This window comes from Ailuropoda melanoleuca, chromosome 7 (genome assembly GCF_002007445.2).
Source record: "Ailuropoda melanoleuca isolate Jingjing chromosome 7, ASM200744v2, whole genome shotgun sequence".
In the NCBI taxonomy this organism is placed as follows: domain Eukaryota; kingdom Metazoa; phylum Chordata; class Mammalia; order Carnivora; family Ursidae; genus Ailuropoda; species Ailuropoda melanoleuca.
This window is the reverse complement of record NC_048224.1, coordinates 29921961-29944096: the sequence shown is the minus strand read 5'-3', so window position 1 is coordinate 29944096 and position 22136 is coordinate 29921961. Positions and strand designations below refer to the sequence as shown.

Below are 22136 nucleotides of genomic sequence, written 5' to 3'. Positions count from 1 at the left end.
AACTAAATTTAATAACTAGGTCTGGCTTTTCCCCCTTCTTTCAGGAATATCCTGAAGTTTCTGTCTAAAGATTAAAAGATATGTTTAAACATATACTTATCTGTACTGATAATTGTAGAAAGTAATTATTCTGAGTTAATTGAAATTCTGAAAAATGGCTAATTATGTATTTAATGATTAAAAGAGTGGCTATGCATATATTTGCCTTTGTTAAATATTGATTTAAGGATTCCTAATGTGTTTTTACAACATGTAATTTTGTGAGCAAATTGTGTACAGCTAAAAACATTTGGTATCATAATAACCTGATTTCCTTATAAACACAGAGCACAAGTCCACTGGTAAACATTTAAACAACTTAGAGTAAACACATTCTAGACATATCATTTATTATTAAAGGCTCCAGAGTCATAACTGCTTAATTACAATAAATCTGGACTATTCTTGCATTACCTAACTACACTAAGGTATTGACAGTAGTATAACAACTTTACACTTACTTCAACATCAAAAGACACCAAAAAGAACATATATAGAGAGCTTAAAAAATATTAATTGAACTACCAAAAGCAGTAAAACTCAAAGGAGAAAAAAATCTCCATTCATTTACTCAACATGTATCTAATGAGGATCTAACAGATAGGTATTAAGTGCAGTACTCCCTTTCTATACACCTAGTATTAATTCCAGATTAAATCCTGCACTGCCACTTATTGAGGCCTTGTGCAGTTAGTACACTAAGTTTCTCTGTGCTTCAGCCTTCTTTTATCTAAAAAATGAGGATAACACTTCCTTTATCCAGCATCTAGCCAGCTAGCACTATATCACTTATTGGTCTCTATAATATATATGACAATCATATAGTGACTTACTTCTTTTACTAAAGACTTAAACTAAATATTTTACTTAACTTTTTATGAATTCCCATTTAGGTAAGTTTCTTCAAAACAAAAATTGTGATATATTTTGCAGAATCCTCTATTACCAGCTAGTATTACATGTTAAGTACTTGGGAAGGGGGGACAGGAAAAACTAAGCTTTATCTTAATATACATTTTGTACTTTTATATGACAAGCCACAAAAAATGGGAAAAAGTGATGCAATTACAATGTTTTAAGTTAAACTAACAAAAACCCAACACTTTTGCTTAGCTTGAACTGGCAATTAAAAGTGAAAGTATCAAATCAAGTTTATTCCAATTCCTCTTATGTACTGAATACCTACTGTATGACAAAGGCTATGTAAGCACTTTGCACACATGATTAACAATCCTTAAAATCATCCTGGAATACAGTAGAGTAAGATTTTACTTTCAGAGAAAGCATTATGTATAAATAGAATTAAGAATTCTTTTGCAGAGGGAGCTGTTGTCATTTATAAGATTTTTTTTAAAGATTAGCTATTTATTTATTTGAGACAGAGGGAGAACAAGAGTGAGCAAGCAAGAGAATGGGCAGAGACGCAGAGGGGGAGCAGAGAGACAGATGCAGGGCCTGATCCCAAGACCTGAGATTACGACCTGACCGGAAGGCAGGCACTTAACCAACTGAGCCACCCAGATGCCCCTAAGATCTTTTTTTAAAAAGATAAATTTGAACAATGGGGCACCTGGGTAGCTCTGGGGGTTAAGCATTCAACTCTTGATTTCGGCTCAGGTCAGGATCTCAGGGTCCTGGGTTAAGTCTGGCCTCGGGCTCTGCACTCAGCAGGGTGTCTGCTTGAGAATTCTCTCCACCCCTCTCCCTCTGCCCATCGCCCCATTACAAACACACACTCTCTTTCTAAAAAAAAATAAATCTTTAAAAAAAGATACATTTGAATAAGCTTGTTTATAACCAATTGTTTCTTCCAATAACTAGAAAGCCAGCTTGGGAAAAAACACGCACGCACGCACACAAGAAATCAAAACTAGAAAGAAATCAGGAAAAATGGGTGATCTTACAGGAGAAGAAAAACATTAAAATAAATATATATATATATATATTTATAAAAAGTCCAAAGGGACTTAGACCAATTATTCAAAATAATGAGAATTTAAAGGTAATCAGCCATAGATCTATATATGAAAATTGTATTTCTATATACACCATCAAGTTAGAAAGCATAATTTAAAAGAAAGACATTTAACACCTCCCCCAAACACACTCTGTAAAACTGTAAAGTACTTACACCAGATAAATGAAATAGATGAATAAAATAACTGTATTGCCTGTATTGCAGTCATTTGTTGCTGCATAACAAATTCCTCCACAACTTAAGGGCCTAAAACCACCATTTGATTTTGCTAATGATTTTGTAGTCCATAAAGTTAGGACATCTTCAGTTGGGCAATTCTCACTTGGGGTCTTCCATGTGGCTAAGTCAGGCACCCATTGAGGCTACAGTCATCTGACAGCTCAACTGCACTAGATGTCTGAGATGTCAGTTTTCTCTAAATACATGGATAAATCCAATGCAATTCCCAAATTCCCAACAAGATTGTGTATGGACTTTGACAAGCAGATCCAAATTTCATATGGAAGACTAAAGGGCCAAGTATAGCCAAAACACTCCTGAAAAGCAAAAGTAAGATGGAAGCACTGTCCTACCAGATATCAAGCCTTATACAAGGCTATCTTAATTAAGATAGTGTAAACTTGATGGAGAAACAGACAAACTGACCAGTGGAATAGAAAGACCAGAGACAGACACATACATATATGAAATTATAATATGTAAATAGCACTGCAGAAATCAATTAACAGTGAAAGACAACTGGTTTTCCAAATGGAATAAAGGAAATTTTATTTGTATCTACTTCATATCACCAATTTCAGATGGATTAAAGACTTAAATTTTAAAAGCAAAACATTTAAAGCATTCATTAGAAAATATAGGAAAATATCTTCTTGAACATAGGAGAGGATTCCTTGAATAAGACACCCAAAGTATGACTATAAAACAAAAGACTGACAAATTAGACTATGCTTAAATTAAGAATTCTTTTTCAATAAAGATGCTATAATGAAAGTGAAAAGACAGTTCTCATTATATATATCTAATAATGACAAATCTAGAAAATCTATTATAACTGTTCATGACACCGTACAAAAATAAGTTTTACACAAATTAGCAAAGAACTAGCCTATACACAAAATTCAGAGCATACATGAATAAAACTAAGCAAATACCTACAACTAAAAACAGTTTCAATCTCACTTTTTTAATGGCACACATAAATCTTTTCTGCCAGATGGAGATCAATAATGTAAATATATATATATTCTTTAATCAGTAAACAAACACTTTGACTATAACCATTGTCTCAAGAAAATAAGTGATTTTTACTGACATATTGAACAGTGAAGATGGTAAGAAATCCTAGTCATAATAATCTCATTGACATTTACATGCTTAATACCATTCAATAAACACTGAACCTAGCTGAACACCAGATACTGTGGGATACACAAATAGCAGAGACACAATCGCTGATCTCTTCGTCTATAATCTAGTTAGCAAGCAGTAAAATACATATATAAAGAGGTAAGTCAAATTTCCACTAGACTTCAAGTCCGTCTGTTTTTTTCCTTCTCCACTATCTCTGTAATCTCTCCTAAAGGATCTCTTGCATGCATTTCACTCTATCCCATTACAATAACTACACTGCAGCTATAGAAACCTTTTTGAAATGCAAGAAGACCAGAGATGCACTCTTTGTAGAAACAAACCACCGCAGAGATTCAGACACACCAGGCATGGGGCTAAAAAATATTTATGTGTAAGCCTGTACTAAACCATGAAAGCCTAGCAGCCTCCACTTAGTCTGCTTCTGTACTGAAAAGTAAGTGTCCACTTGGCTTAGGAGAATGAGGATTCTTTTTTAGAAAACTAAACTAGAACAAACCTCCAGCTACTGATATTTGGAGGTTCCTCCAGGGAAAATGCCATCATTCGCTGACTCTTGCAATTAAAGATATACAAATAAATTAAAAAAAAAAACAAAGCAAAGAGCAGAGGAATAAATTCTCAAATAATTTAAATTTCCCACCAGGTGGCTCAGTTGGTTAAACATCTGACTCGATTTACGCTCAGGTCATGATCTCAACATCCTGGGATCAATGTGGGGCTCCATACTCAGTGGGGGTCTGCATTCTCTCTTCCTCCCTCTGCCCATCACCCGGCTAGTGCATGCTCTCTCTCTAAAATAAAGAAGTCTTTAAAAAATAAATAAATTTCCCAGAAGTAATAAAGAACATAAGTTTTCAGATTGAAAGAGTCCAACACAAAGCGTATCATGATCAAATTTGAGAATTCCGGGGATTAAACAGATTACAAAAGCTCCCAAAGAGGGAGGGGAAAAAAAAGGATCTCATACAAAAATTGGGAAATCAGATATCAGCTTTATTAGAAGCAACACTAAACTAGAAAACCTTCAAATTTAAAAGAATTCCAACTAGAATGCTATACCTACTGAAATTAGCAATCACATGTAAGGGGAGAAAAAAGGTATTTTTCAGACTCATGATAACATAAAAATTTACCTCCAAGGTACCCTTAGAGAGCTACTAAAAGATGTACTCCAAAAAAACAATGGAGTAAACCAAAAATGAGTTAAGACATTATATCTAGGAAAACAGGGACCCAACACAGAAGAGCAGCTGAAGGAAGTCCCAGAACAGCAGCTGTGCAACAAACCTGGACAGTAAGTCCAGACTGGGACTGGCAACAGGGCTACAGGAAGGAGTCTTCAGGACAAAGAATGGAATGTAGTATATTTGAGCATATGAAAATTAGTATTGACAGCTGGTAGCAGAGATGTGGAGCATTTAGAAAAAAATTAACTACAAATACACAGAAAGCCAGGAAATAAAAAAAAGAGAGAGAGAGAGAGACAACTATTAACTTCATAAAAAGCAAAGACTATATATTTCACTATTTTGTTTAGAAGAAAACAATATCTTTATAATCAAAATAACAAAATACTGATTTATAATTTAATCAAAAATTATATGTAATCGTATAAGGGGAAGGGAAGTACAAAAGCAGAGTAAAAAGCTAGATTTCTACCTATCATGGCAAAAAGAGATAATGCCTGAACCTGATTGAGAAATACCAGTCTACACATGATATTAAGGAATAAAGAGCTAAATACCAGGGAAAATGGCCAAAATGATTAAAAGGGGTTTCTTCCAAGTAGGACTTGGAGATGGAGAAGGGTAAGATAAAGTCTTTTAATTTTATTTGGCTTTTAACAATGTAAATACATGATTTTTAAAAACTGATTTAAAATAATTAATATTTATTTATTAAAAAGCCAATAACTGCAAAAAATATTTGCAACACTATGTTGCTATAACAGTATTATACACAGAAGAACAGTATCGTAAAATTATTAAAAACTCTTGCAAAAGACAAAAACATAATATATGCAGGGGACATGAACAGGAAATTTACAAAAGAAATATTATTATCCAAGGTACATATGAAAAAAACTTTCACCATTCAAAGCAATAAAAGGAAAAACCCCAGATTAAAACAACAAAGCAACATTATTTTAACCTATTAATCAGCAAAATTTTAAGAAATGGGTAATACCAATGGTGGTAAGGTTTTTGGAAAATGCGTTGATTTTGAGTGTAAGTTGATAATACTGTTTCTGGAGGAAATTTTGGTAATATGAATCAAAATCTTAAAAATATGTATAACATTTGATTCAGTAAATCCTGCTAAAAATGCATCGTTTAAAGAAATAGCTACAAATATGCATAAAAGGATCCAACCACAGGGTATTTATTTTAGCCAAATTTTCTTAAGACAGTCTTTTCCATATTGGTTTATTAGAAGTAATGTAATAATAGCCTTACCTGAACTGTACGTCCTGCATTGATATGCTCTTCATGCAACTTATCCCAGATTCTGCACCTTTGATACTATACAAAAGAGAGAAAAGATACAGTTTTTTTTTTAATTCCTAAACTTATTACTTCCAGTTATCACAAAAATCTCCGCTCACCTGACCAAACTTAAACATACCAGCTAAAAGTTACTGACTTAATAGTGGCAGTTAACTGTCCAATGACAATACAAGTAGGAAATTTTCAAAAACATTACATACAAAATTCTGGCAAATGGTAAAGCAAATAAAAATCACTAGATACAATTTATTTTACTGAAAAAAGATGGTGTACTTAGTCTTGCAAATTCTTTGGAGATGAAAAAATGAGAATGTAAAAGAATGAAAAAATAAAAAGATTAAGAGCGTTCATGAGGTATTCTTACCATGTATGAAGAATTTTAAAAGTTTGTTAATGACAGTGTCAAGTATTAAAAACTAAAATCTGACTTTGAGAAAAAGTAACACTGATACTGCAGACTTTAGAAAATACACAAAAATGAGAAGGAACATTTAATATACGTGTTTCAGTTTTTACCAAGGCAATGTGTAGCTTTCAGAGTTTCAACCAAGAAACTTATGAGCATGATAATGGAAAATTCTTCATTTGACAGGAACCATAGCAAAATGTAGTAACGTTATGGCACAATACTTACATAGAATATAAACATCAACACCAAACATCACATACTATTTTTGGTTGAAATAAAAAATCCAAATAATATGTTAGCAGGTGTTAAGCATATCACTGGTATACTACACACCAAAAGAAAAAATCAATAAACCTAGAAATACTGTGAAAGGGCAGAATCATGAAAATTTCCCATATAGTGGTGCCTGGGTGGCTTAGTCAGTTAAGCATCCAACCCTTGATTTCAGCTCAGGTCATCATCTCAGATCATGGGCTCCATGTGGAGTGTGCTTGAGAATTTCTCTCTCTCTCCCTCACGCTAATAAATCTTAAAAAAAAAAAAAAAAAAAAAGGAAGTCCTTCAGGCTGATGGAAAAATGATGTGAGAGAAACCTGGCTCTACACAAAGGAATGAAGAGCACTGAAAATGGTAAATATAAAATGTTTTTTGAAAGGGGGCACCTGGGTGGCTAGGCATGGGGACTCTTGATTTCGGCTCAGGTCATGATCTCAGTGTCATGGGATCGAGCCCCACATCAAGCTCCACGCTGAGTGCAGAGTCTGCTTAAGACTCTCTCCCTCTGCCCCTTACCCCTCCCTCTCTCTCTCTCAAATAAATAAAATCCTAAAAAAAAAAACAACTTTTTTTTCTTATTTTTTTTTAAAGATTTTATTTATTTATTTGACAGAGAGAGACAGCCAGAGAGAGAGGGAGGAACACAAGCAGGGGGGAGTGGGAGAGGAAGAAGCAGGCTCCCAGCAGAGGAGCTTGATGTGGGGCTCGATCCCAGAACAGTGGGATCACGCCCTGAGCCGAAGGCAGATGCTTAATGACTGCGCCACCCAGGCGTCCTTTTTTCTTATTTTTAAAATCTCTCTGAAAGAAAACTCTGTTTAAGACAAATATAACAATGTATTGTTGGGTAATAACATACAGAGAGGCAAATTATATGACATTAATACTATAAAGACCTTGAGAGAGGAATTGGAAGTATGTTATTATAAGGTTCTTATACATGAAGTGATTTATACACACACACACAAAACAAATCAATTAGACTGATATATATATACATATAAACAAATCAATGAGACTGATTAGGTTTGATTTTGTACCATATAGTTTGTGCTTCATACCTAACCTGAAGAGTCCATGCCACTCATTTTCGCACTTAATTATATGTCACTATTATTCTCTGAATATTTCCTTAACTGGACTGAATACTTCTTGAGGTTAGAAACCTAATTTAAAAAAAAAAAAAAGAAAGAAACCTAATCTTTTATGAACTTTTCAGTGCTAACAATAAAAGAAACAGCAAACACCAACACTTAGGAAACGCTAACAGACATTTATTTCCTATAATTAATGACTCCCCTTCTCATTAAGCCTGGAAGATTGAACATAAGCATTTACCTCTGCTCTTTTCTAAAACCCCACTGAAATGGCAATAAAGAACTTTAAAAGGTATATATTCACGAGAGTCATGAAAATACAACAGAAGATATCAGTTGACAAGAAATTTTAACAAAATTTTAGAAGCTGGAAAGATTACAGACATGCTGCAACTGACTTAGAAGATCTGAGAAAGCTGCACCATGAGGCTGCAGAAGGGGTGAGTGGTGTGGGAGAGGCAGTGAGTGACAAGCCAACAGACACACCACCACTCCTGAAAGACTCAGTAACCAGGGACTACCAAGTTGTCAGGAGGATGTGTATGGTAGGGCAAAAGGACAGGTTGAAAGTTTATGTAAGGAAGAGGCAGTTTACCAAATTTTGCTCTGCAGGCCCAAGCAACTGCACTGCCCCTATCACCACAGAAGACCACATTCCAGAATAGTATCTGGTGGTTCCCCATTAAAATAGATCCTTCACCTGCTCACCCCTCCAGGTAGCAAGACCCCACCTACTTCCTGCTACCAACAAATACCTTCCAATTACCACTCTTAAATAGCAACAGCTAGCCAAGGAATGCCCATAATACTGCAGGCTGACACAAAGAAGAAAGGAGGAAGGGAGGTGGGGGGAGAGAGAAAAAGAAATAAATTTAAAGGGGAAGAAAGAATAAAGAAACAGGGAAAACAGACAAAGCAGCAGATAAAAACTTAAAAATAATAAAACCACCAGAGAGATGCTATGATACTGCATCCATGAAACAAGAACAGGAAGATTCTCTTTAAAAGAAAAAAAGAGAAGTGACAGAAAAAAGAACATAGCAAAAACATGATTCTCGTTATTTCATCTTGGCTGGAATGTGAATGTAATAGCTAGCTGAGGTTGGAGCTGCTATTTTACATGCACGATAGAAACAAGTTAAGGATCAGAGAGCAAGATAAAAAGAGCCTGGGTCTTTAATGACCGCTGAGCTGCCACTGCAGCCCCCTAGTGCCTCTGTAACTATGAGCGGTTAAAAATAAAAGCAAAAACAAAAAAAGGTCTGATTTCAGACACTATTTTGGGGTTTTCTGCCCCTTGCACTTTAACCATATACTAACACGGTACATGCTACACAGTAAGCTTTCTCCTAACCCTACAATGTGAAACAAAGAAAATTACGTTCCAAGCATATTATCTTGTTTCTATTAACTATGCTTAAGCCTATCGTATGTTAGCCAAGAAAGCTGAATGCTAACACTTCAAATTTCAGCACTGTATTCTAACCAAGTCTATCATGTGTAATAAAATGTAATGCTGAAGGACCTATGGAATACAGTCCCAGGTGTCCACAGCACACTACTCTCATTGTTTTCAGATGTTGCAGAATCCCTCCACCAAGGCTTACCTTCAATTTCCCTTCAGTGTGACTTTCTTCTTTTAAATTCATAGTGGATGACTGATGGCTAACATAATAAATATTTTATCTTTCTACACCCTTCCCCCAGGAAGAATATGCCTTTTTTAAAGTGAGGCACTGTCAAACACCTGGAGTCCAAACCTAGTTCTTAACTCTCCTGTCCACAGTGAACACGGCAGCTTTTAAATATTTTTACATTGCCATAAACTATTAAAATATGATATTCAATATTATATACATACAAAAGTCACTTTCATAGTAAAACTAGAAATTCTACAGTATAATGATCAAGAATACTGAATAAAACACAGATCAGCATGAGTTTGCTTAGCTTCAGACATCACCTATATTGTAAATTAAAATTATTCTGACATTGTCTAAAAATTTCACATTAAGTAAAACTTTCACAAAATGCTAAAGGAAAAATATTATGGCACAGAAAGATCAATATAACTCTGGAATAATTTTCTTATGAAGTCTGGCACAACTAATCAAAACAATAATAAATCCTTTCCTATCCCTACCTTCCTTTTTCCCAGGGTTCTGGCTTTTCCATTGATGACTGAATGGGTGGTACATGTGGCTAGGATCTGAGAATATGACTGCAGGCACTTTATACAGAATAAGTATAAGAAAAGGGAAATCTAAGACATACCAAACCTCAAAGGTAATATAATAAAGGAAAGAGATGATCTTAATAGACCATAGTCCACCTATGTCTCGCTTTCAGAATAATTCATCTGCCAAACTCTAGTCATTTTTGTAACTGAGCACTTTGATATGAGCTCAGGACTTTAAAACACACCTTATCAACCTGCCACCCAGATATGATCAACCAAAGTAAACAACTCGACTTATATATTGTTATAGTGCTAAAAGAACGAGCCCTCCTCATTAGTCAAAGCATGGAGCTCTGTAATTTGTTTCTGTTCATAACAAGAATAACCAGTTTACTAGAAAACTCCTCCACCCTAAAAAGTCACGGTACTTATTGTTTATGAATAAAGAAAAACTTAAGAGATGACAAAATAGTAATTTTGAATTCTAGATAGCTTCATATTTGCATTGAAATTTTCATCTTAATATTCCTGGTGCTTATTTTCTATACTTTTTGAAAAGACTTAAATACTAGGAAGACAGATGGTATTTATAGGGGCAAGAAAAGCTGACACTCTTTTTAGTTGCATAAGGTACTCAGGTGAGGGTGATAAATATTGTTTATACTAAGTAAACATATACTGGCTTAATGACCACTTCCACCCCACCCCCCACCACAAAAAATTAATGGAGAACCACACAGCTTAAAATTTATCCCGGGGAGGTCTTTTTGAAGGAGTAAATCCCATTGACCTGTCCTACAGCAAATAAAACAACGTAATCTGCCAAGTCAATGCTTACTGCTCAGTAAACCTGATGTCCCCATGAATGCCACAACTATTCCACCAGACGCTGGCTAGTCCAGGTTCTATGCAACCTTCACCATGATCCATGGAGACTAGTTCTTCCCTCTACTTATTTCCTAAACTCACCTCTGGGTGGTATTTCTCAATTTGGGACTTTCCTCAAAGGGAAGAAGTCAATTTGGGAAATTCCCTTATATCACACAATGATGTACCTCTTTACTCTACTCTATGTGCACCTGAAGAGGAGAGAAGTTACTGATAGACACCAAAGTTCAAAAACCTTGCCATGGGGTGAATGAAATTAAGGCAGGCCCATCAGCCAAAGTTCACTGCCTTCACATTATGCTGCACTATCAAACAATTTGTATTTTAATTATTACCTGCCTAATATGTCAGTATGTACAACTTAAAAGGTATAGTTTCTATTCTTATATCCCTCCCTAAAAAAGGAATATGAGGTGTACTTGTAAACCAAAAAACCCAGATGAAAAAAATGAATGTTACTAAATCAATAGGAGATGGATGGTTTGCCAAAGCCTCTTATCTAATATTCTAAATTTGGCTGAAATGCACAAGTATAAATCAGAATTTGCAACTGTTTCTTGTGGTAGAAAATGAAAAACCCACCTTCTCAATATTTATCTGGTGCTTTCTTAGCCTTTCCAGATCTGTTGGGATTACTATCTTAATGAATTTCTGGATAGCTGGCTCAAGACGGCGTAATTTCACTTTTTCTTCATCTTCAGACATCCTAAAAAAATGCTGTGTCACTTCTACGTGCAGCAACTGTCTTCTCCACTCACACAGAAAAACCTAAAAGGGAAATATTTAAGAATGTTTTTAATCAGTTTCTATTATTTATAAAAGCCAACAATTAATTTTATAATTTATTCTAAATACATATTCAACTTAATTCTGAACTTGTATGACTTTTTTTTAAGAAACCTTTTATTTTGAAACTTTTCTTTCTACAGATGTATATGCACTTTAAAATGTTTAGAAAACACAAGAAAGAGGATAAAATAAAATCAATCATCTCCTCACCCATAGTTAACTACTCTTTCCATTTTGACGTATGTCTTTCCAAGTTCTTTTCCAAATAAGAATGTATTCACTTAAATACCTTTTTTATTTTTAAACTATGAGTTTACTGTCCAATTTTTCATTTCCCGATGTATCTTGGACAATGACTAACCTTTTTTTAAAAAGATGTCAAATGGCAAAATAAAAAATTTCATAACATTTCTGCTTGTATCAAACTCCATTTCTAACCTCATAATGTAACTATGTAATTATATACTTCAAATATATTATAACATCATATGCAACTCTTCTCATTGATGTCCTTTAACTGCCTCTTCCCTTTCTTACAAAGTGATTAGTGTTGTCTAAAACCAATACAAATAACAAGTGACAGAGCTGGAATAAGAACCCAGGATTCCTGAGAGTACAATCAACTGCTCTAATTCACCAATAGTTTGCTACCAATGTTCCAGAATGTCCAAGAGTATGCCTTTGAGGCCAGGGTAGGTGAGGGTAGTAAGTGAGCAGGCTCTGGGACCCCATGCCTGCTTCAACAGGAGAACACTTATATCTATTTCATAAATTTGGGCATTTTAGACTTTTACATGAGTAAAGGGCTCCACTGCTTAACTAAGCTTGAAAACCACTGTTGTGCAACCTTGCTTTCATGCCATCTCATTAGCCCACAACCTCTCCCATATTAAAAAAAAAAAAAAATGACTATGCTAATCGCAATGGGTTATGGGGTCTTAAACCAGGGTCCACACAGACAGAGGTTCACAAATACACTTTATGGAGTCCCTGAATCTTTATGAATAATTGTGAATGTATTTTTGAGTTATTTCAGAGGACAGAGTCCGTTACTTTTATGATATTGAAAAAAGAGACTATCACTGCAGAAGCATTAAGAACTATAAATCTAAATAATTTTGTTTCTCTTTCTTTCACAGCTGAAAATCTTGAAGTGTTGGTTATACAGACTATCTCATCAATTTAGTAACTTGGTTTTTATGTTTAAGCTTGAAAGCAAAAAAGGGAAATCTTCACATACCAAAAATAAAGAGAGTTCAACAGCTACAGGAGTGAGTGGGAATTGGAGATACATACAGAAGTTCATTGTTGACAGTCCACAGACCCAATGAAACAGAAAAATTCATAACTAAGGGACTAGAGATAATAGTCTAAAAAGAAAATTAAAATAGGCAGAGTTAAAAATACTCAAAGATATAAATGAAGGAACAGAATCCTTTTAAAAATCAGATAATACTATGGAATAGTACTGAGAAATAAAAATCTCAAAAATGGGTTAAACAATAAACTATGTAGCTAAAGGAAGAATTATTGATTGGAGGATATCAGTCAGAACACAGAGGAATAAAGAGATGAAAAACATAAAAGATAAAATGAGAAGCTCAATAACAAATAGGAGTCCCATAAGGGAAGAATAAAGAAAGTGGTGAAAAGGCATTATTCGAAGAGAACATGCTAAGAATTAAGATGCAAGACCTCAAACTGAAAATGCACATAAGCCCCAGGTGGCATAAATTTTAAAAAAAAATTACCAATACATGGAAGGGAAATTGCAGAATGTGAAGGGCAAACAAAAAAATCTTTAAAAAGAGCAAACCAGAGATAAAGGTAAACTAAAGCAACAAAAGCAGCAAACTTTTCATCAAAGCAAGATATCCAAAGACAGGAATATCCTCAAAGTGCTGAGAGAGTTGGTATATGCCCAGGTAAATTATTATTCAGAAGTGAAGGCAAAATAATCATTTTCAGACATAACAGAGTTTATAATTTATAAGCAAGCCCCCTCATTAAAAGAAGTACTAAAAAGCACACTTTGACGATAAAATAAACCCAAACGAGATGAATGCCAACGACCTATAAATATAATAAAGTATACTATTACTGGGTGCATAAACGAGTGAATGAAAGAGGAAAGGATTTCTTTTGAATAACCTGATTAAATATAATACAAATCTTTCCATGTAAATTACTATTTTTCTATAACACATCTTTTATAGCAGTATAGTGTTACATTACATAGATGCTCCATAATTTAACTAATCATCTATTGTTGGTTATTTAGGTTGTTCCCCATTTTCCAATATTATATACTGCACTCTGTTAATTACCCTTCTCACACATAAATCCATACTACCATCTATGATGTTTCTTCAAAATAAGTAATTAGAAATCAGATGGGTATACACATTTTTTAAAGGCTTTTGATGTCAAATGTCCCAAAAGGTTGTGCATGTTTACATGCCCACTAGCAACATATCAAAATATCCAATTACCCATATTCCCACCAATACATGGTACTACCGTTCTCCTTAGACATTCAGAAATGGTGTCTCATTATTGTTCTATTTTGCATTCCTTAAATTACTGGTGGCATTAGCCATTTACATTTCTTCTTATGAATTGCTGGCTAGTGCTATGTATCTACAGGGGATATCTTTTTCTTACTATATTTAACAGGTAATAGACTCATAAATTATCAATTATTTGTCTGACGATGTTCCCAGTTTATCACATTGCTTGCATTTTTTCCTACCATGCAGGTTATATCCTATAGGATAGAATCTACCACTTTTTTTTTTTTTTAACCATACCTCGTTCTCAATAGATGCTGACGGAACTAAAATATTTCTTCACACATCCCTTCTTCAGCATTTCTAATCCCATCACTCAAAACACTGCAATATGCACAGCAGCTTACAAGTGTCTTAATGAGCCTGCCTTTAGACTCTTTCTCCTCTCCAATTTTTCCTCACAGATTACCACCAATTAATATACTGAAAACACCATTTGCAACATGCTACTCCTCTGAACAAAAACTTCCGAGAGTTCCCTATTTTTTGAACAAGAAAATACAATGTTCATAAATAGATCCACACAATCTAAGCATTATCACCCAATCTCTGCTTCTGGCTTTGCAGTGATGCTCCCTCTGTCTAGATGCCCTTTTATATCCCATCTACCTCTAAAATTTATGTATCATTTGACATACAACTCTAATGATTCTGTCTTCTCCACTAATCATTTTATAGTATATGTAACAAACCCGAATTATTAGATATTTGACTTGTTTGCACTGTTCCCTCTGCTACCATGATAGACTTTTTTCAGTTCCAAGAGTGATTATTTCCAGGTCAGAGTTACGCATGACTCTGCCCCTCAGCTTTCCATCTCCACGGAAAACCTACTGCCTCATAAGGACCATCTATCAGGGAAGACATTCTGCTCCAAGAACCTCGCAAGAGACTTTTACAACTCTTGGTCTCCTTCTGGCCAGTATTTTTTTCTTCTCTCCACCATTTCCATTTTTATAAAATAATAATAAAATGCATATATGCACTAAAATGAGAACATTCAAATAATTGCATAAATCATGTTACCGAAACAGAAAGTTGTCCAGCCGTAGCTCCAATAACAAAAAGGCTCAAATAAGGTTTCTAAGTTGTTAAAGGAAGGTATGTAATCCAACACTCAAAATGTGGTGTTAAAATATAATTGAAAAACAAGTAAATATATTTCAGCATTTGATTTTTCAGTCAAAAAATTGGAACATATTTCTGATATAAATGACAAAAATAAAATTTACATTAACATCACAACTGTGTAAAATATGCCTATGAAAAAGACAACACACAAAAATGCCTAATTTCCCAAACTTCCGTAAAGCTGATTTCCTTGTAACATTTTTTTTAAGTGTAATGGAATATTTGGGGTGATAGAATTATTCTGTGTCATGACAGTGGTGATACACAATTATATGCACTTGTCAAAACTCACAGAACTTTACATTACAAAGAATGAATTTCTGAAAACTAAAAAACAAAAACAAAATGTGGAAGAACACAAAATGGAACACAAACTAATAAAAACAAAACTGTATTACCAGTGAATAGCATAACCACACTGAAAAATAGGGGAAGAAAATAATCCAGGTAACTCTGGAAAACACTATTTTAACTGCATACTACAAGGATAAAGACAAAAAGAATAATACACAACTATACTGTATTCTAATTAGCTAATTTGTTTTTTTATAGGAGTATGGGTTAGAAATGCTGAAAATCCTTTATGTGTATATGAGGATTGAGCAAACAAGAGAATATTTTGTAGAACACAGAAGCCAGATTTCTATCAATGGAAGAAGTAACAAATAAGGGGCATGACTAGAATGGACCCTGTGGTGTTGGTTCACAAATGGAACTCTAAGAATGAATTTTTGTTTTTTAAAAATATATATATACAGATATATGAGTATATATACAGATATATGAGTACATATACAAGGATAAATACAAAAACAAATCTTTGTGTATGCATGGATATGTGTGTGTGTATATCCATGGTATGTGGATATATGTATATAGCTAGGAAATACATATATATTCACAAATAAACATAATGAATATAAATAATGTAAATAAAATATAAGTAAAATATTTAATATTTTATCATTACATAAATAATATATAAAATGTTTTATTTATTTGTAAAAATAAAAAATACATATATTTATATATATTCCTGTCTTCTGCCAGGAACCACAAACAGTAATATTCCAATAACAACGAGCACACCTAGTGCCCTGATCTTGGTGTTTAAACACCACTCTCCAAAAAGGAAACCATGGGCCCTTGGAGAAATGGTTGATTCCAGGGCTGGGGCAGGGAAAACACAAGATAAGCCTGGAACATCTTATGGTGCTGAGTGTAAGGAAGTTCTCAAAAAGTGATGCAGGCCTGTCAAAAGGAAGCAACCTGAAAAAACTCTCAGGGACCAAAGCTGGAACAATTTGAGACATAAAATAAATAACAAAAATAACAAATAGTAAAATAAATGAGTCCATACTGATACAAAAAAATTACTTAATAAATAAATGGGAAGGGGCAGCTCTTCCTTACAGAACTCCAATTAATAAAAGAAGGAATGAGGGAAACAGAAAATCACCATTAGAACATCACAGTAATAATCACGTAAGGCAAGATCCACCAATGGATGGTAAAATCAGCAAGTAAAAGTTTGAGGAGAAACAAGATATTTGCATGGTTTAAAAACTCTCCCAAGATATCGATTGATTTCAAGGGAAAAGTAGTAAATTTACATGACAGAATCCTGGCAGACACCACCTTAACCAAGTGATCAATAGTAATATCAAAAGCACTGTGTCATAACATGAACCCTTCATATGATGAACTGAGAAGGGTACATCCACTTCTGTGGTATCAACAAAAAAAGGATAACCTTAATCTAATCACAAGAAAACATCAGTAAAAACCTAACTGAGGGACACTCTACAAAATAATTGACCAGGATTCTTCTAAAGTGTCAAGGTGAGGAAAGAGAAGAAAAAACTAAGGAGCCATGCCAATTAAATGCAAGGTGGGATCTTACATTGGATCCTGGAACAGAAAGAAAAGGACATTTGTATAAAAAATTAAGAAATCTGAAAAAAGGTGGTAGTTTACTTAATAGAATTGTAACACTGATACTTTCTAACTTATGGTAATTGTACTACAGTTATATAAGGTGTTAACATTAAAGGAAGTTGTAGAGAACTTTATTACCTTTGCAACTTCCCTGTAATTGTAAAATTATTTCAAAATAAAAAGGCTTTCTAAAAATGTCTGAATTGATGTTTCCCAGAAGACAGCTGAAACATTTTGAAGAACTGCACTAACACTTGCGGGGGCCGGGGTGCCAGGTGCTCTACAAACTACCTACCCTTTAGTAGCTTACAACTACTATCAGCTGAGTACCATTAATACTCCCGTTTCCCCTGAGGAAAAAGTACTGGGAGGTTCACTACATTAGATTACTTATAAATAAAAAGCCCCACTTCTCGGAAAAAGTCCAAAACAGCCAGCAACCTTCCACTCCCCCAAAAGCGATGAACACCATCCATTAGCCTAGAGATCCCGCAAGTCCTCCCAGTGGTGGCCCCGAATGTCCTCAGGCACTTCTCCCTGTGCTTCTCACTGGGGGACGGGACACTGATTTTGGAAAGAAAAGTCATGGCCCCCGGTCCTCCCATATGGTCTCCTCTCTAAGCCCTCCGATTCCGAATTTATCTAGGAGGGAGTCCAGATGCGGGATCTTCCAGACCCACCTCCCGGTCGGGCTGACTGGAGGCTCCGACCTCTGGCTCCCGGTCCTGCCCTCACTGCCCCCAAGCTTCGCGTCACCCCTCGCAGTGTCGCCCACGGCGCCCCTGGGCCACAAGCACCAGACGCCCCCCACCAGAGAACGGATGCACGGGCTGTCTCGGGACCAAGCGGCCGGGCGACCCTGACGCCCTAGGACTGACACAGCGTCACGGGCAGGGCAGGTGCAGGAAACTTTCCCACCCCGCGACCCTGGGAGGCCGCCGCGCTCGCCCAGTCGGCGGCCTCCCAGCACCCGCTTCGAAAAGGGCTTCCAAAAACGAAACCGCCACTTCTTGGAGCCGGGAGGAGCCCTCAAAGCGCTCGCACTCCCGACCTGATGCCGGGTTACCCACCGTGCGCCTCTCCCGCGCGCGGGCTCAGCGCCCAGCCCACAAAGCCCGTCAGGGCCTGACGCCCCCGGGGCAACCTCCCGCAAACCCCTTACCTCCCGCCGGGGCGCTCGAGGCCGCTTGGTGTGCACGGCGCAGGCGCGGGCGCGACGGGGCGGGGCGTCATGAGGGGGCTGGCCGGACTGGACCACGCCCCCTCCCGGCCCTTTTGGGCCCTACGGGGTGTGGTACCGACGCTGTGACGGCTCCCCGCCGCGGGAATGATTTAAGAAAGTGGTCTTGGTTTGTGTTGTGGGGTTGCAACACAGGAGCCAGGAGGAGAGAGACCCACAAATACCTTTTAGGTCTCTGCGTTGTGTTTTCAGTACGACATAATTCACACATACATAGCTTTCTACGTTTTGCAAAGTTTTTCTGTCCATTTTTCTGTTTTAACAGGAATTTTATTGGCGGGCTGGCCATGTGTTCTAAGCTTTTTACACATGTAGAAACTGAATCTCCGAAAGGTTGTGCTTTCTCCCATTCGTCCCCCAAAACCCTGTGAGGTGGACAGGACACAAGTCTTAAAACTGTAACAGGCACAGAAATATAAGTTCAGACAAGTTGTGATTTCCCTCCCTGCCAAAGCTGAGGGAGTCCTTCATGCCACTGTCTTTATCCCGATTTTATTGATAATGACGCTGAGGTTAAACAAAGAGTTTTAAGTGACTCACTGCAGTTCAGCCAGTTAGTAACAGAGTTGGAACTCCACTGGGTTTCCTAATTTCCCTCTCAAGCTCTTCCAGTTACCAGCTGCTACCAATGACCCAGCAGATGGCTAGCTTTGAAGCCTGTCCGGGTCACATGACCTCATTTCCAGCCCCACCCTCTCTTATGTGTTTGTGAATGTTCAGATGACTTGTTTAGAATGTATCCCCTGACAATATTATCCTCAGAAGGCATAAGGATGTTCAAGCCACAGCTCAGGAAACTCAGGTCTTAAGGTCTCCCAATGGAGTGGGAGTAGAGGTAGAAATTGTAGACAAAAGAAGACTAGGGGCCTGTGAGAATGTCCTGAAAAGCAAAAAGCAATTTCTAAACTAAAGCAAAAAAAAATCTAAGCAATTTGGAGATTCTTTGTGGGTATAATGAATGCTGATGTTTGTTTTACTCTAGGAATGAAAGGCTTGTAAATTTTTAACTTTAAGAAGAAATATTAAAGTATTAAGCCATGCCATGGGAAAATGTTTTTCATGCAAGGGTCAGTTAAACAAGATCTTTTGAAATGAAGGTCATTCAAAGTAAGTTCTGAAAACCTGCCTCAACTACAGTCGGGAGATGTGGCACTCAAGGACTCTAAATTTGAACCTAGCCTTCTGGGTTATTATCTGTATGTTTGCTATCATTTAGGTGTGTCAAGGTAGCGGGATAAAGCTTTTTCTTTTTTTTTTTTTTTAAGATTTTATTTATTTATGTGACAGAGAGATAGCCAGCAAGAGAGGGAACACAGCAGGGGAGTGGGAGAGGAAGAAGCAGGCTTCCAGCGGAGGAGCCCGATGTGGGACTCGATCCTAGAACGCCGGGACCGTGCCCTGAGCCAAAGGCAGACGGTTAACGGCTGTGCTACCCAGGCGCCCCCAGGATAAAGCTTTTTAACCTAACAGTTTGTTAGCTTGATTTATAATCTTTAAATATTTAAACATACAGTGGAACTCTTTGTTTTCATGCCTGGGGGCCCTGAAGTTATCAGGGCAGGCCTGCTGCTACCAGCTAACATTTTCCCCAGGTCCTAACTGAAACAGGAAGGCAAAACTAAATAAAACAGTAAATATATATATTTGAAAGAAAAAGGGAAAAAATCTTTTCAGATATTAGGATTGCTTACTTGGAAAACCCAAAGGAATGAATTGAAATTGAAACGAGGTTCAATAAGGTAGCTAGAGAAATAGCTTTTCTAAATTGCCAATTTAAAAATGTAGTGGGAGAAAAGACCACATTCAAAAATAGTAGAATCAGGTTTGTGTTTATAAGGAATTACAGGACCTATTTGAAGAATTAAGAATAATAGCTAAATGGGGCGAGGACAGAGGGAAGAATTATAAAGGGGCATGAGGAAATTTTGGTGGTGATGGATATGCTCATTATCTTTATTGTGGTACTAGTTGCATGGGTTTATGCATATATCAAAACTTGCCAAATTGTACATTTTATTTTTTAATGCATTTTTAAAAGATTTGTTTATTTATTTGAGAGAGCAAGAGAGAATGCATGTGCAAGCAGGGGAGCAGAGGGAGAGGGAGAAAGAGAATCTCAAGCAGACACCCTGCTGAGCATGGGGCTTGATCCCACAACCCTGAGATCAAGACCTGAGCCGAAACCAAGAGTCAGATGCTTAACCAGCTGAGCCACCCAGGCACCCCTCAAATTGTACACTTTAAATATGTGTATATGTGTTTTTTGAACGTCAGTCATACCTGAATAAAGCTGTTTCTTGAGAAAACGTATATATTATTATTTGCTTAGAATCTAGCACAATTCTTGGAACATGAAAACATTTAAAAGACCAAGAAAATAATAATATATTCACTATATGAATTAAGAAATACTTTTTTTAGTATCATAGAGCAAGTATATGGAGAACCCGAGAATCAAATTTGGATTTGGCACAATAATATAGACTTCTGAGGTTATCTTCCCAGCCTGGTCCTTTTCTGGGAACTGCCTCTCCCTGCCAGATCTGCGGCTGTCAGTTATGAGCCTCTAGCAGCCATCTTGTACAAGCCTGAATGCATGCCCCTGACTGTAGGGAATTGGTCCAGGAGCAGACACCTGACTCAAACTGGAGTAAGATACCTTACCCAGTAATTTGGGATTGAGGCTAGGATTCTAGCCTCAGGCTGACTGGTTTCTTGAAAGGAGAAGATGCTCATAGGAGAGCTCTTAGTGGCCCTGTTTTTCACTCCATAAACTGGTAGATCAGAGGAAGCCATGCTGCTCTTAGATCCTATTTGTAATTGTGGAGAGATGAGTATAGGTATGTCCTAGTTCATGGTGTTAAAACACCTTTTTTGTTTTTTTGGGGGGAGGGTTTTTTTTTTTTTTTTTACTACAGGTTATGTTCAAAAAACATTTTTAAAAAGATTTTATTGGGGCGCCTGGGTGGCACAGCGGTTAAGCGTCTGCCTTCGGCTCAGGGCGTGATCCCGGCGTTATGGGATCGAGCCCCCACATCAGGCTCCTCTGCTATGAGCCTGCTTCTTCCTCTCCCACTCCCCCTGCTTGTGTTCCCTCTCTTGCTGGCTGTCTCTATCTCTGTCGAATAAATAAATAAAATCTTTAAAAAAAAAAAAAGATTTTATTTATTTATTTGAGAGAGAGAGAGAAAGCCAGCACGAGTCTGGGAAGAGGCAGATGAGAGGAGGAAGCAGACTCGTTGCTGAGGAGGGAGCAAGACGCAGGGCTGGCCAGGATCATGACCTGAGCTGAAGGCAGATTCTTAACCCACTGAGCCATCCAGGTAACCGTCAAAAAACATTTAAAAGCCACTATCCTCACTAGGTTCTTCCTTGATCCGTGAATTATTAAAACATCTACTGCAGTTCTGAATGCATTCTGTTTCTTTGTGCATTCTATCATTCCAACCATCTTGGGAACTGAGATGAAGAATGGTTAAAAATAAAGTGAAAATAGTGGTTACCTTTGGGATGGCATTACCTGGGAGAGGGCATAAAGGAGCTTTCTAGGGTGCTGGAAATGTTCTATATATTGACATGGTGTGATTACATATGTGAAAATTCATCAAGCTGTATACCTAAGACCTATATACTTTATCTCACAATAAAAAAGGAAAATAAAGAGCTAGCAATTCTTGATTTAAAACAAACAAAACCTCTTAGTAAATAAGGAAATAGATAC

The 22136-nt window shown here is 36.6% G+C and overlaps 1 protein-coding gene across 2 annotated transcripts in view; it reads right to left on the bottom strand.

Moving 5' to 3' along the window:
• STX17 (syntaxin 17) overlaps positions 1 to 18401 on the bottom strand; it is a 55852-nt gene extending 37451 nt beyond the window's left edge. The window contains exons 1-3 of one of the 2 annotated variants that reach the window (XM_002914925.4): positions 18338 to 18401; positions 11330 to 11515; positions 5848 to 5913 (exon numbers count right to left, since the gene is read on the bottom strand). In XM_002914925.4, the coding sequence (XP_002914971.1) occupies positions 5848 to 5913; positions 11330 to 11452 (189 nt within the window). In that variant the 5' untranslated portion in view covers positions 11453 to 11515; positions 18338 to 18401. Of the gene's footprint in view, positions 1 to 5847; positions 5914 to 11329; positions 11516 to 18245 lie in introns of both variants that reach the window. The other variant, XM_011219324.3, reaches the window with a different exon arrangement.
• Positions 18402 to 22136: the final 3735 nt, after the last annotated feature.